Source organism: Muscardinus avellanarius (genome assembly GCF_963383645.1).
Source record: "Muscardinus avellanarius genome assembly, chromosome: 4".
Taxonomy (NCBI): domain Eukaryota; kingdom Metazoa; phylum Chordata; class Mammalia; order Rodentia; family Gliridae; genus Muscardinus; species Muscardinus avellanarius.
The window spans coordinates 68,482,130-68,494,719 of NC_137789.1; the positions used below are offsets into that span (position 1 = coordinate 68,482,130).

At 33.7% G+C, this 12,590-nt stretch overlaps 1 protein-coding gene across 5 annotated transcripts in view; it reads right to left on the reverse strand.

The window, feature by feature from the left end:
* Positions 1-12,590, reverse strand: part of LOC308261871 (uncharacterized protein C8orf34 homolog) — a gene marked incomplete at both ends in the record, with an annotated part of 438,078 nt that overhangs the window by 94,073 nt on the left and 331,415 nt on the right. For all 5 annotated transcript variants that reach the window (XM_080694054.1, XM_080694051.1, XM_080694053.1 and 2 more), the window contains 2 exons: positions 6,356-6,432; positions 10,981-11,066. In XM_080694054.1, the coding sequence (XP_080550180.1) occupies positions 6,356-6,432; positions 10,981-11,066 (163 nt within the window). The remainder of the gene's footprint in view (positions 1-6,355; positions 6,433-10,980; positions 11,067-12,590) is intronic.

The following is a 12,590-nucleotide window of genomic DNA, read 5'->3' on the forward strand; positions in this document are numbered from 1 at the left end:
CTAATCACTTTTCTTTAGTAGAAAATTCATTGCCAGCAATCTGTCGACACTGTTTCTCAGGAGACAAAATTCCCCATTGTTTTTTACTTCTATTTGGTGAGATGTTAATGAACATTCATTTCTTGTTTTTCATTTTCTAAGAGTACAAGTTGAAAAATACCTAGTATTAATTCCATAAATGTTAATTGTGTGTGCTGTTTTTTCATGCTAGATATAGAAAGCAAGAAAAAGATATGACTTGTTCATTAACCTATTCAGTCAACATTACTTGCAGTGCCCAACTATTTAAATCCATTTACATACAGTTATAAACTTTTTATATCATGTGCAACCATTTACGTACCATAAAACTACACATGAGTATTAAAATGAATTCAGAAGATATTTTTATGGACACATAAAATATCAAATTGTGAGGATGAAACAGACACAATTTTATGGGACAAGAGTGTGCAGGGAGTAACAATATTAATAAGAAGCTAAGTCTAAAGCAGGGTTATCGAAATTACCACTCAAATAAATGACTAATGGTCCCTAATCCCTCACTTATATTTTATCCTGGAAAGATATGGGCACAACTTATTTTTTTATGTTGCTCTCAAGCCCAAGTGATCACTTTGTCATTTCATTTCTTTCAAATGTGTAGATCTTTCTGAGTGACTTGCAAGAGAAGGAGCAAAGACCTGGGAATGAAGACAAGAATATGCTATGTGGTTTGAGTGGGGTGCAGGCTTCTGAAGAAAAGAAATAAAAGGATTTGTGTGACCTGCATATTATAAAAAGTCACATGATTTCAGTAAATTGAAAAACTTCCTTTAAGTCTTAGCAGTCAATGCTTATTGTGTGCAGTGAAATTCCTTTATTATTACATTCCACCAAGAATCTCAGATTTAATTTAAGAGGGTTCCACTATGCCACTGATTAACATTCAGTCAGAGAGAATAAATACAGGAGAAGCTCTGCTCAACTATGCAGTGCATTGGCTGAACAGATTATTTTTTAATTATCCAAAATAAATTCATCTAATTCTTCTAAATGTTCACATAGGAACAATATCCTTGCTGTGGAAATTTAAAATTTTTAAATCACTTGTATGTTTATAGGAAATATGAACATAAATGTTTCTTTGACTTCAAATCTTCTGTTTTGAGCTATTATGAAAAGAGTAGCACTTTGAGAGCTTATCCAAATTAATTAATCTAAGTATGTATGCATAGGATCGGAAGGATATGGGGCATGCATGGGAAACTCTAACTTCAGTCAGGTCCAAACCTCACTACTTGTGAGTAGAAGTGAAAAGAAGGAAAAAGTGAAAAAGAATGCCATCCCATGGCTCTACTGCATCAATAAATGGACTACAGCATCAATTATGGACTAGTACAGAAAGTACAGTGCTGGACAAACTTAGACATAAGCAGACTTTACCTCTGATCTAGCTAAGTAGACACTTTTCAAGATGATTCCAGTACACTGGAGCATCTAACTTTTAGATTATGTTAGCCACAGAAAATATGTATTAGACAGGAATTGCTGTTCTTCTCAGTATTTCCCCAATTTCACAATGCCCGCTTCTTGTCATTCTATCTTGGTTTTTTAAGCCTCATCAGTTGTGAATGACCCAAACAACACTAAGCCTGGTGCCTATCCCTGTTAAAAACCCACCTCTTAGCCAGGAGTGGTGGTGTACGCTTGTAATCTCAGCATTCGGGACGCTGAGTCAGGAGGATCTGGGTTAACAGACAGCCTCAGTTACATAGTGAGGCCTTTTGCAACTCAGCAAGACCCTGTTTCAAAATAAAGATTAAAAAATAGGGCTGACCACTCTGATAGGGGGCTAATATCCAGAATATACAAAGAGCTCAAAAGATTCTACACTAGCAAAACAAACAACCCAATCAAGAAATGGGCAACTGAAATGAATAGACATTTCACAAAAGAAGAGATACAAATGGTCAATAGAAACATGAAAAGATGTTCAACATCACTAGCCATCAGGGAGATGCAAATCAAAACTACATTGAGATTCCATCTAACCCCAATCAGAGTGGCAAGCATAAAGAAATCAAACAACAGTTATTGGCTAGGATGTGGGGAAAGAGGAACTCTTTTATACTGTTGGTGAGAGTACAAAGTAGTTCAGCCACTATGGAGATCAGTATGGAGATTCCTTAGAAAACTGTGAATAGATCCACCATTTGATCTGGCTATACCACTCCTGGGTATCTTTCCAAAGGGGCTGAAATCAGAGAACTACATTAGCATATGCATACCCATGTTCATAGCAGCACAGTCTGTAATAGCCAAAATAGGGAACCAACCTAGATCTCCATCAACATATGAAAGGATTGAAAATTATGGGTAATACACACAATGTAATTCTATTCAGCTATAAAGAAGAATAAAATAATAACATTTGCAAGAAGAGGGAAGGAACTGGAGAACATTATGTTCAGTGAGATTAGTCAAGTACAGAAAGAGAAGGGACATATGTTTTCTCTAATATGCCCAAGCTAGGGAGTAGTGGTAATACCAGAGGGACTCCAGATGATGGAGGGGAAATCTCAGCAAAGCTTGAATGGAAGGATAGGAGAGGAAGAAAGCTGAGGTTGTTCAATGGAGGAGCTACATATGAATATGTGTAATAGCATAAATACAACATGATTAACCTGGACACTCTCTATTGGGAGGGGGGAAGGGAAATGGAAGGGGAAGGGCATGAAGCACAGTGTAAATGTATACCACTCTCAATATGTTCCATTAATAAAAAATAAAGTTAAAAAAGTAGGGCTGAGGGTGCAGCTCAGAGGTAGAATGCCCCTGACTTCCATCCCCAATACCAGAAAAAAAAGACCACCTCTTATAATCCAGCCTCCCTAACTCTTGCATTTATACTATTATTTTAAATTTAGTGAATAAATCTATCATTGATGTTGTTTAATGATGATGGCTCAATCATCATCTGGTTTTTATTGCATGGGCAACAAAACAGTTACTTACCACTTAATAATTGTATGAGTCCTGACAAGTTCTGTCAAAGAGTTTTTAGAACCTCAGTATGCCCATCTAAAACTAAATGCTACTTCACAGAGGCATTGTCAAGGATAAAGTGATAAATCATACAATTAGAAAATTTAAAAACCATTGATATTGAAGTTTTTAATGTTTAAAAGTGCTGTCAAATATGTGATATCATTATTACTAGTATCATTTTTGTTGCTGAGAACTACTTTGGCTGTTCTGTTTGTTGTTGTTGTTCCGAATGAACTTAAGGACTGATTTTTCTATGTCTATAAGGAATGATCTTGGTAATCTAATGGGCACTGCATTGAATCTGTAGGTCAATTTTGGGAGTATAGCTATTAAAGGCACAAGAAACTAAAAGGTGAATCAATATGTCGGGTTGCATGAAACTGAAGAGTTTCTGTACAGCAAAGGAAACTGTCAGGAACCTCAATCAAAACTCAACAGAATGGGAGAAGTTTTTTTTTTTTTTTTTTTTTTTTTTTTTTACCACCTACACCTCCAATAGAGGACTAATACGTAGAATATAAAGAGAACTCAAGAAACTCAGCACTAAGAAAACAAATAACCCTATCAAAAAATGGACAAGTGAAATAAATAGACATTTCACAAAGAAGAAATTCAAATGACCAATAAATGCATGAAAAATGTTCAACATCATTGGCAATCAGAGAGATGCAAATCAAAACTACTCTGAGATTTTACCTAACTCTAACTAGAATGGCAATCATTCAACACACAAACAACGACAGATGTTGGTGAGCATGTGGAGAAGAGGGAACTCTAAAACATTGTTGGTGGGATTGCAAATCAATGCAACCACTTTGGAAAACAGTATGGAGGATCCTCAGAAGAATGGGAATAAACATACCATTTGATTCAGCAATACCACTTCTGGTTAGATAACCAATACAAAGGAAATCAAACTACCAAACTAATGCATGTGTATCTATGTTCATAGCTGCATAATTCACCATTGCCAAACTATGGAACCAGACAAGATGTCCATTAACAGATGAATGGTTTAAAATCTGTGGGATAGCCGGGCATGGTGGCGCACACTTGTAAATCCCCATGCTTGGGAGGCGGAGACAGGAGGATCGCGCAGGTTTAAGCCAGCTGCACTGGCTTAAGAGACCCTGTTTCCAAAATAAAAAATACAAAATAGGTCTGGGAGTGTAGCCTGGAGAAGGGTTTCCAGAAACCCCAGTACCACCAAAAATAAATAAATAAATAAAATAAAATAAAATCTGTAGGATATGTACACAATGGAAATTTAATCAGCCATAAATAAAAAAACACAATTACATCATTTACAGGGAAATTCATGCAACTGGAGGACATTATGCTAAGTGAGATTAATCAGTCACAAAAAGAAGAAATCAGATGCTTTCCCTAATATATGAAAGCTAGGGCGAAATGGGTAACAGGAGGGACTCTAGACAAAGAAGGAGATCCTATAGAGGAGCAAATAAGGTGACCTAATTGAGGGAATGGGAGGGGGGAAGAGAGAAACTCTCTAAAGCACATGATGTACTTAAAGAAACATATCAAAGTCAATCACTAAGCCAAGCATGGGAAGAAGGGATGGGGAGGGATTGGGGTGGGGATTGGGCAAAGGCTAACTGGGTGATGTGTACATGCACGTCTCCACAAGTCTTTATCCCATTAAGATATATGACTACAATGCGCAAATTAAAAAAAATTAAATATTTGATGCCCAAATGTTGAGGAAAGGGGAAAGAATTGCTGAGCTCCATGGTCACCATGGTTCTATTTGTTCCTAAGGTTTGACCATTTTATAATAAGGGAGAATGTAATCTTTCTTATTTCATGGTGAGTGATTATTACTACCTACTTTAATTCATTCAGTAGACATGTATTATGGACCTACTATGTGTAGGCTTGCATCTAAGCATACAGAAATTTAAAAAAGGAAAAAAGTTAAAAAACTCTTGCTTTCCTAGACCTTATATTATAGTTGCAGGAGGCAGACGATGAACAAAACAAAAAACTGCACAGTGTAGTGGAGGTGATATAGAAAAATTAGTAGAAATGCAAACTTTTAATAAAGGTCAGAGAAGCAGCAATGAGAAGGTGACATGATCATTAATTTCATCAACAAATTTTTTATAAATTTATTATAAAATCTGTTGTAAAACATGGTGCCCAAATCCTATAATCCAATCCAAATAATGTTTCAAATAATGTCATTTCATCACTGAGTGCTATGGGCTGTAGAGCATGGGCCTGGAATTCATATGTTAATGTCCTAGTCCCAGCATCTCAGAATGTGTTAAGAGTCTTAAAAGAGATAATGAAGTTACGTGTGGTATTAGGGCAGAGCCAAATCCAAGATCACTGGTGATACTGGTGAAATACCACTGACAATAGGAAGAGATTAGTACAGAGGCTAGTATGAAAGGAAGAAGATAAGGAGACACAGGGAGAAAACAGTCATCTACAAGGCGAGGAAAGAGGTCTCAGTAGAAACCAACCCTGCCAACATTTTATCTAGACCTTCTGCCTCCAGAATCGTGAGAGAATACACTTCTGTATTTTTCTCAAATGCACATCAAATATGTGGCACTTTGTTATAGGCAACTAATACAGAAAATACAGATGTATGATAAAAACACAGCTCAAAATTATGTTTAAGATAATGTAAGATTTCATTAGCCTGAATTTTATAGCAACTCAGAATTTTTACTAGACTATAGATTTAGAATTTATACAGAGATTTCAATTTTTTATATTTATTCTTTTAATTTGTTGTTTTCATTAGAAATAATAAATCAAGTGGTTTTCCCCCAATATACTTCATTAAAGATATATCAATGGAGTATAACAAAAATATATTTAAAAATAACACAAGGATTTCACAAATAAAAATAGCATGCTTAAGTAATATGTAAATTCTCAGGATATACAAAACATTTTTATATTTGTATATTTCTCTCTATATAGTTAAACTTACTGAGGTTTAAGATTTTAGCTCATTTTTTAGAATGGTCAAATGCTCAAGTATGAAGCAAATCCCAACAGAACTTAACCTTCTTATCTCAATCAAATCTCCAATTGCTGAATGAACATAATACAGTTTGGCTATATGTTTTTAATAAAGTAGAGATTTACCAGAGCAAGCATTCAGTGTGTCTACCTAGAGAACATTGTATACGTTTTCAAATAGTCTTCAATTTGAAGAATGTTTGTTTCTTTCTCTTTTTGATTTTCCTATGATATACATTAGTTTCATATATATATATATATATATATATATATATATATATATATATATATATATATAAACATAAGTAAATGAATATATACTTACAGGTCCCGATAATTTAGATATTTTCTCAAATTCTTCACCCTCTTCCATCAGTGCTTCTTTGGTCTCAGGTAAAGAATCTGTTTTCATTTTCAAAAATGAATAAATTATAGTTACAATATTGCTTATTAATCCTCTGATATATAAACCTATTAGTGAGAAGGATATTAAAATTACTATACTGGTTGTTGTAAGTCATAGTGTTTGTAAGTTAAAATAGAGTACAGAATGATATTTATTTGGCTTAAAGACAATTTAGGAAAATGGTAAGTATTTCTAATTTAGAAGGACACAATAAGGTCAGGAAAGTAAGGGTAAGGGCTTCAGTTGTCTTAGTTAAACAAGTGTTTAATTAATAATTATAAATTACTAATTTATAATAAATTAATAAATAATTAATAAATTTAATTAATTATTTGAATGGGTTTGATAGAATATGCACTATTAGTGAGCAAGTTGATAAATAATTACACAATTAATGAGCAGTTGATAAATCTGACTTGTTTTAGTTTGCATAATTAATTTATAATAAATTATAAAATAACACTTGCCATATTTATCTAGTTGTTGGAACATATTTATACATAATTTCTTTTTTATATTTCATGATTTTTATGTTACCTTATTTGTTGTACTCATTAACTGCTTACTCTTTTGGGGATACATAGCTTAAATATGAATTTGTGTTCTGCTTTTTATTTTTTTATTTTTATTTTTTTTGTTCTGCTTTTTAAATGGGATGAAAATTTAAAGAGTTCATAGAAGTGCACATATTACTAAATGGTAGTAGAGTTTCCATTTTAATGTATCAAGCAAGAAGTTGTGATTATTTAGCTTAAGAGGGGTGAGAGCATAGTAATTTTCAAGCATGTGAATAAATGATGGCAACCCTTTTCATGTATCTGCTGAGTTGGCTTATAACAACATGAATTTCTATGCGTTACAAAGAATTCTGCAATCAGGATAGATGTATGTATAATTTCATCTATAAATGATATTGTCAGTTTCCCTAAATTGAATTTCAACTCTTTCCATAGAAATAAAAACAAAAAACCAGTTTACAGAGCAATATTTTAAACTGTTAATTTTGGGGTTTGTTTTTGTTTTATACCTCCAAGCTATACCCACAGTCCTATTTTCTTTTCTTTTTCTTTCTTTCTTTCTTCCTTCCTTTCTTTCTTTCTTTCTATTTTTATTTATTTATTTATTTTTGTTTTGTTTTGTTTTAGTTTGAATCAGGGTCTCAGGGCCTAAGTTGCCAAGGCTATCTGGGAACCTATCTTCCTGTCTAGGCCTCTCAAGTAATGGAATTACAGATGTGTACCACTATACCTGGTAAAACATTGGGGTTCAACATGGATTTCTTCTATCTATTAATATTAAGAGAGTCATATGATTCCTTAAAGAAGATTTTTCTTTAGATGCATATGCAAAGTGAGACAAATCTTACTGTTGCATAAAAATGTGTACACCAGAAAGAAAATTAGAGCATGAAATCCTTCCAGCCCTAATGAACACTGAAGAATAAATAGGGAGGGAACGGAAACATGGCACAATTCCATGATCATAGCTTTTGAATTCTGCAGCTCTCTTTATCCCTGAGGGTTCAAAATAACATTCAAGAAGAAAACTTAATAAATTTCAAAACACAGCATTTATGTAGATATAAGATAGATTTTATTATAGAATACAGAATGCCCTCCATAAAAAATTGACTTTGAGCGGGGCGTGGTGTTGCATGCTTGTAATCCCAGCATTAGGGAAGCAGTGACCAGAGGTTTGTTGTATGTTGTTTGCGAACAGCCTCAGCTACTTAGCAAAAGGCCCTTTGCAACTCAGTAAGACTCAGTTTCAAAAATAAAAAGACTGAAAAATAGGCCTGGTAGTGTAGCTCGGAGGTAGAATATCCCTTAGTTTCACGTCCAGAACCACAAACAAACAAATAAAAAAAATTGACTTTGGAAAAAATATACATTCTCAAGTTATAGATAAATGTAAAATGTTGACTTTATACCCTTCTAAACATAGCATAGTCATTAAAAAGAAGTAAATCTTAGCTGATAAAAATCAGGATGTTCAAGGCCATGAGTTCAATCCTCAATAACTGCAAAAAGAATTTTTTTTTTTTGGTAAATGTTACTGAGTGTGTTATTTAACTTCGAAAGTTATTTAATTCCTACAATTCTCAGTAAGTATAGAAATACAATTGCTGAAGGATATGTATGTATAGATTTGATGGATTTGAATGGTTTTGATAGAATATGCACTATTAGTGAGCAAATTGATAAATAATTACACAATTAATGAGCAGTTGATAAATCTGACTTGTTTTAGTTTGCATTGAGCCTGACGAGTGTGGGAGAACACAAGAAACTCAAGATGCCATGTGAGAGGAACAAATACATATGAACCAATTTAAAATCACTCCTGAGAAAAATGAAACACTGCTGTGGGCTGGGCAGCAGGGAGACTGCATGACCTTGGAACGGGGGATCTGAATAGGCAGAGGGAGGAACAAACTAATCAGGCTTGCTCCTCCTGCATGGGTTGTGAGGCTTATTTCTCTAAGATATTTACCTAGAAATGGAGTTTCTGGGTTTTAAATTCTATAAATGCTCAATGTTTTAAGATAATGGAAAACTTTTAAAAATTGTTTATGCTTCACATATAGTGTGTGTTTCCTTCTTTCATCTATGTGGGCACCAGCACCTTTCTTAATTAATGCCAAACAAGTGGTTATAAAACAATATCTCATCAAGGTCTTAATTTGTTTTTTCTTAATTAGTAGAATAGGGAAGCATATTTTCATATGCTCATTGGACATTTGTATTTCTTCTTCTGTGAAATACCTACTTATATCCCTTGCTTATTTTTCTGTGAATTTGTTTTATCTTTCTCTATTAAATTACAGGCATTCTTAATAATCTCAATAATTAATCTTTGGTCATTATTTGTATTTGCAATGAGTATATTGCAAATACATTTTCCCCCATCTTATGGCTTCTGTCATCTACTGATGTCTTAGTTTTTTATAGATGAATTTTTCATTCTTTCTTTGTAAAAGTTGTTAAATTTTTAATTAAAATTTTAATTAAAATTATTTTAATTGATAAATTAAAATTGCATTCATTGATGAGAGACCATGGGATATTTTATATGTATATACATCATGTTACACTGATATCAGAGTGAACACATTTATCTCCTCGAACATTCTTTTTTGTGTGTGTAGTACTGGGGTTTGAACCAGTGAGTAATTTTTACCTCTGAGCTACAACCCTGCCCTATTTATTCTGAAACAGAGTCTCACCGATTTTCTGAGGCCTTATTAAATTGCCGAGGCTGACCTTGAACACGAGATCTCCCTATTTCAGACTCACAAGCTCTGTAATTACCAGTGTATTATCACCACACCTGTCCTCTAAAGTCTATTTCCAATTTTACCTTCTCCAAAGAGCATTTTCTAATCTTTTTTCCATTTGGCATGTGCCATTATGCCAAGCTCATCATTTTTTTATGGTGAAAATGCTCAAAATTCAATTCTTTCTTCTAGTTTTTTGAAATTTACTGTTCTTTCCTTTATTCTTTCTTTTTTAGTACTGGGGATTTAATGCAGGGGTGTTCTACCTTTGGGGACGCCCCAACTCTATTTTAGTGTTCCTTTTGACACAGGACCTCACTTAGTTGCTGAGGCTCTCAGTAAATTGTTGAAGCTCACATCAAACCTATAATCCTTCCATCTCAGCCTCCCAAGTACTGTAATTCCAGTAATTACTGGAGTGCACCATCTTGTCCATCTTGTTATATAAGATTGGAAATTCTTGTGTCTTAAGATGTTCTCTTTATCTAGTTATAAGGAAATATTTCCTATAGTTTCTCTTCTAACTATCCTGAGTATGTCCTGCCATAATAGAGTAGCATTACATGTACATATTTATATACCAAGCAAACATTTTGAAATGTTCTGGCATTAACCATATGCTACATTACAGAGTTTGAATTGTTTCCTCATAGAAAATGAGTATGGACTAAATGCCTTTTTAAAAAAAAAACACTAAAGAGGAGTGAAGAAGTACATGAAAGGGGAAGAAGCTGTTATAGTAGATAAAGTATAGAAAAGTGTAGACCAGGTGCTATGAGGAAAAATATAGAAGAGAGATTCTCTGTTGACACTGATATGGCTCAACACAACTTAACCCAGAGTGAAGAGAGGTGTATGGTGCTTTCAAGATGAGACTGGCACTCCTCCTCAGAAGACTGAATGGGTGAGGATGAGAGCAGAGAAGGCTTCAGGTTGCACCAGGCAGATAATGACTTCCATTTTCTATAGAGTAGGCAAAGTAGAGTTCCACAAAACTTTGAAATTAAGGAAATAATTTGAGGAGTAACCAACATAAAGTTGCTATTCCTCAGAATTCCCGCTTCTGGCTTCTTTTTTTTCCCCCTTTGCCCTTAACCTCTTGATATACAAACACAAAAGGGCATACTGGTGATGGCCAAGTCACTCAAAGTACAGGGATTTGGAATAAAGGAAGATATTTAATTCAGTTTCTTTTTTTATTTTTCTTTCCCTCTAATCATTAGGTACCACTAAAACTATGATAACTACTGTTGAAATGAAAACTTACCCAATGAATCTGGGATTACTTCATCTGGGGAATGAAGTAACTGTAAAGCTTCTTCTGTCCTTTCTGCCAGATTGTCTCCTTGAAGCCTAAATAATGAAAAATGGTCATTCAAACCTCTAATAATGTTGAGTTGTGAAACATAAATTATGCACTACAGGGACAAGACTGTGAGCTTCTAGACTCTAAGATCAGACACACATGTTCAAAATTAAAAATAAAGTTTACTAAAGCCACCTTAAGGTAAGTTTTCTACTTTTGTAGGCTCTAAGGGAAAGTTTTCTGTTTTTCCTTAGATACACAGCAAGATTGGTCTAAGTTCAATTTGCTATAGTTCTCAGCCTGACCAAAGAAACATTTATAAACAAATATTTCCACTGAAACTACAAAGGAAAGTTGAGTGGAAGAAAACCAAGAGTCTAACACAGTGTGCTCACCAAACTTCTGGGTCTTCCTAAGATTTTCATAGACACTGGGTCATCCTCAGAAGAAAAAGATTACATACGTATTTTCCCAACCATGTATTTCTGAGCTTCTATATCCTCATCTACACAGGGGAAAAAGTGGACCAGCAAGATCTGATTCAACTCTGGGTTTATATTTCGCTGGGAAACCACATTATCAAAGGAAGTTAGAACTCAGCAATACACTTTGGAACTCTGTCCTAGATAAATACAGCTCTGCTAATGTTGGAGTACAGTACAACAAATAGTCCAGGGACTGGAAGTTTCCACCAGTTTCCTTACTTATCTCTTGTGTTTAGATAATGACAAGTGCCTTCATAGGAAAGTATTAATAAATGGATGACATATAACATTAAACCTTGTTTAAAATACAATTCATAACTATACTGGGCTCAAATGTCATAATTCTCAGGCATTTTATATTTTTATGTGTTACCATGGAATCACATATTTGGCTTCTGACGTTTTAAAAGTCAGCCAAATGTGAATATATCTCTAGTTTGTGTAATCATAAATATTGTAAATTATAATTGCATTTTTATGTTTATAATATTAAATTCTGCACATTTCTGTATATATTATATATTTAATCTCCATATTAGCTTGTATACATAAAACTATGTTTATTGTACTGTATGAGAGAATTTTTTTATGGTTGTAACATGTTTTGGTTAGCTATATATTTTATACCTTACTTAGTTTTTCAAATTTTTATTTCGAGAAAGACTTTGTTTTAGAATTCTATTGGTACATTGTAATTATACATCATACTGAGATTCAAAATGATACATTCATATATGCATACAACATCTCTGTGTTTCCCTGAGCATCCCACCACACTAGCCTCTTCCTTCCATGTGGCCTCCAATCTTTTGCATCTATCTGCTCTCACTTAGCAGAATATTCTCTAGTTTTATTTTCATTCACATGATATAATTTTCATATTATTCTATGGCTGAGTAAAACTCCATCTACACCAAGTTTTCTTTATCCATTCATCTATTGATGGATACCCAGGTTGGTTATATAACATGGCTATTGTGAATTGTGCTGCTATAAACATGAGTATGCATGTATTCTTATGAAATTACCACTTTTAATAAAGGAATTTGATATATAGTTCTCAAATATTCTCTACTTTTTTTTATT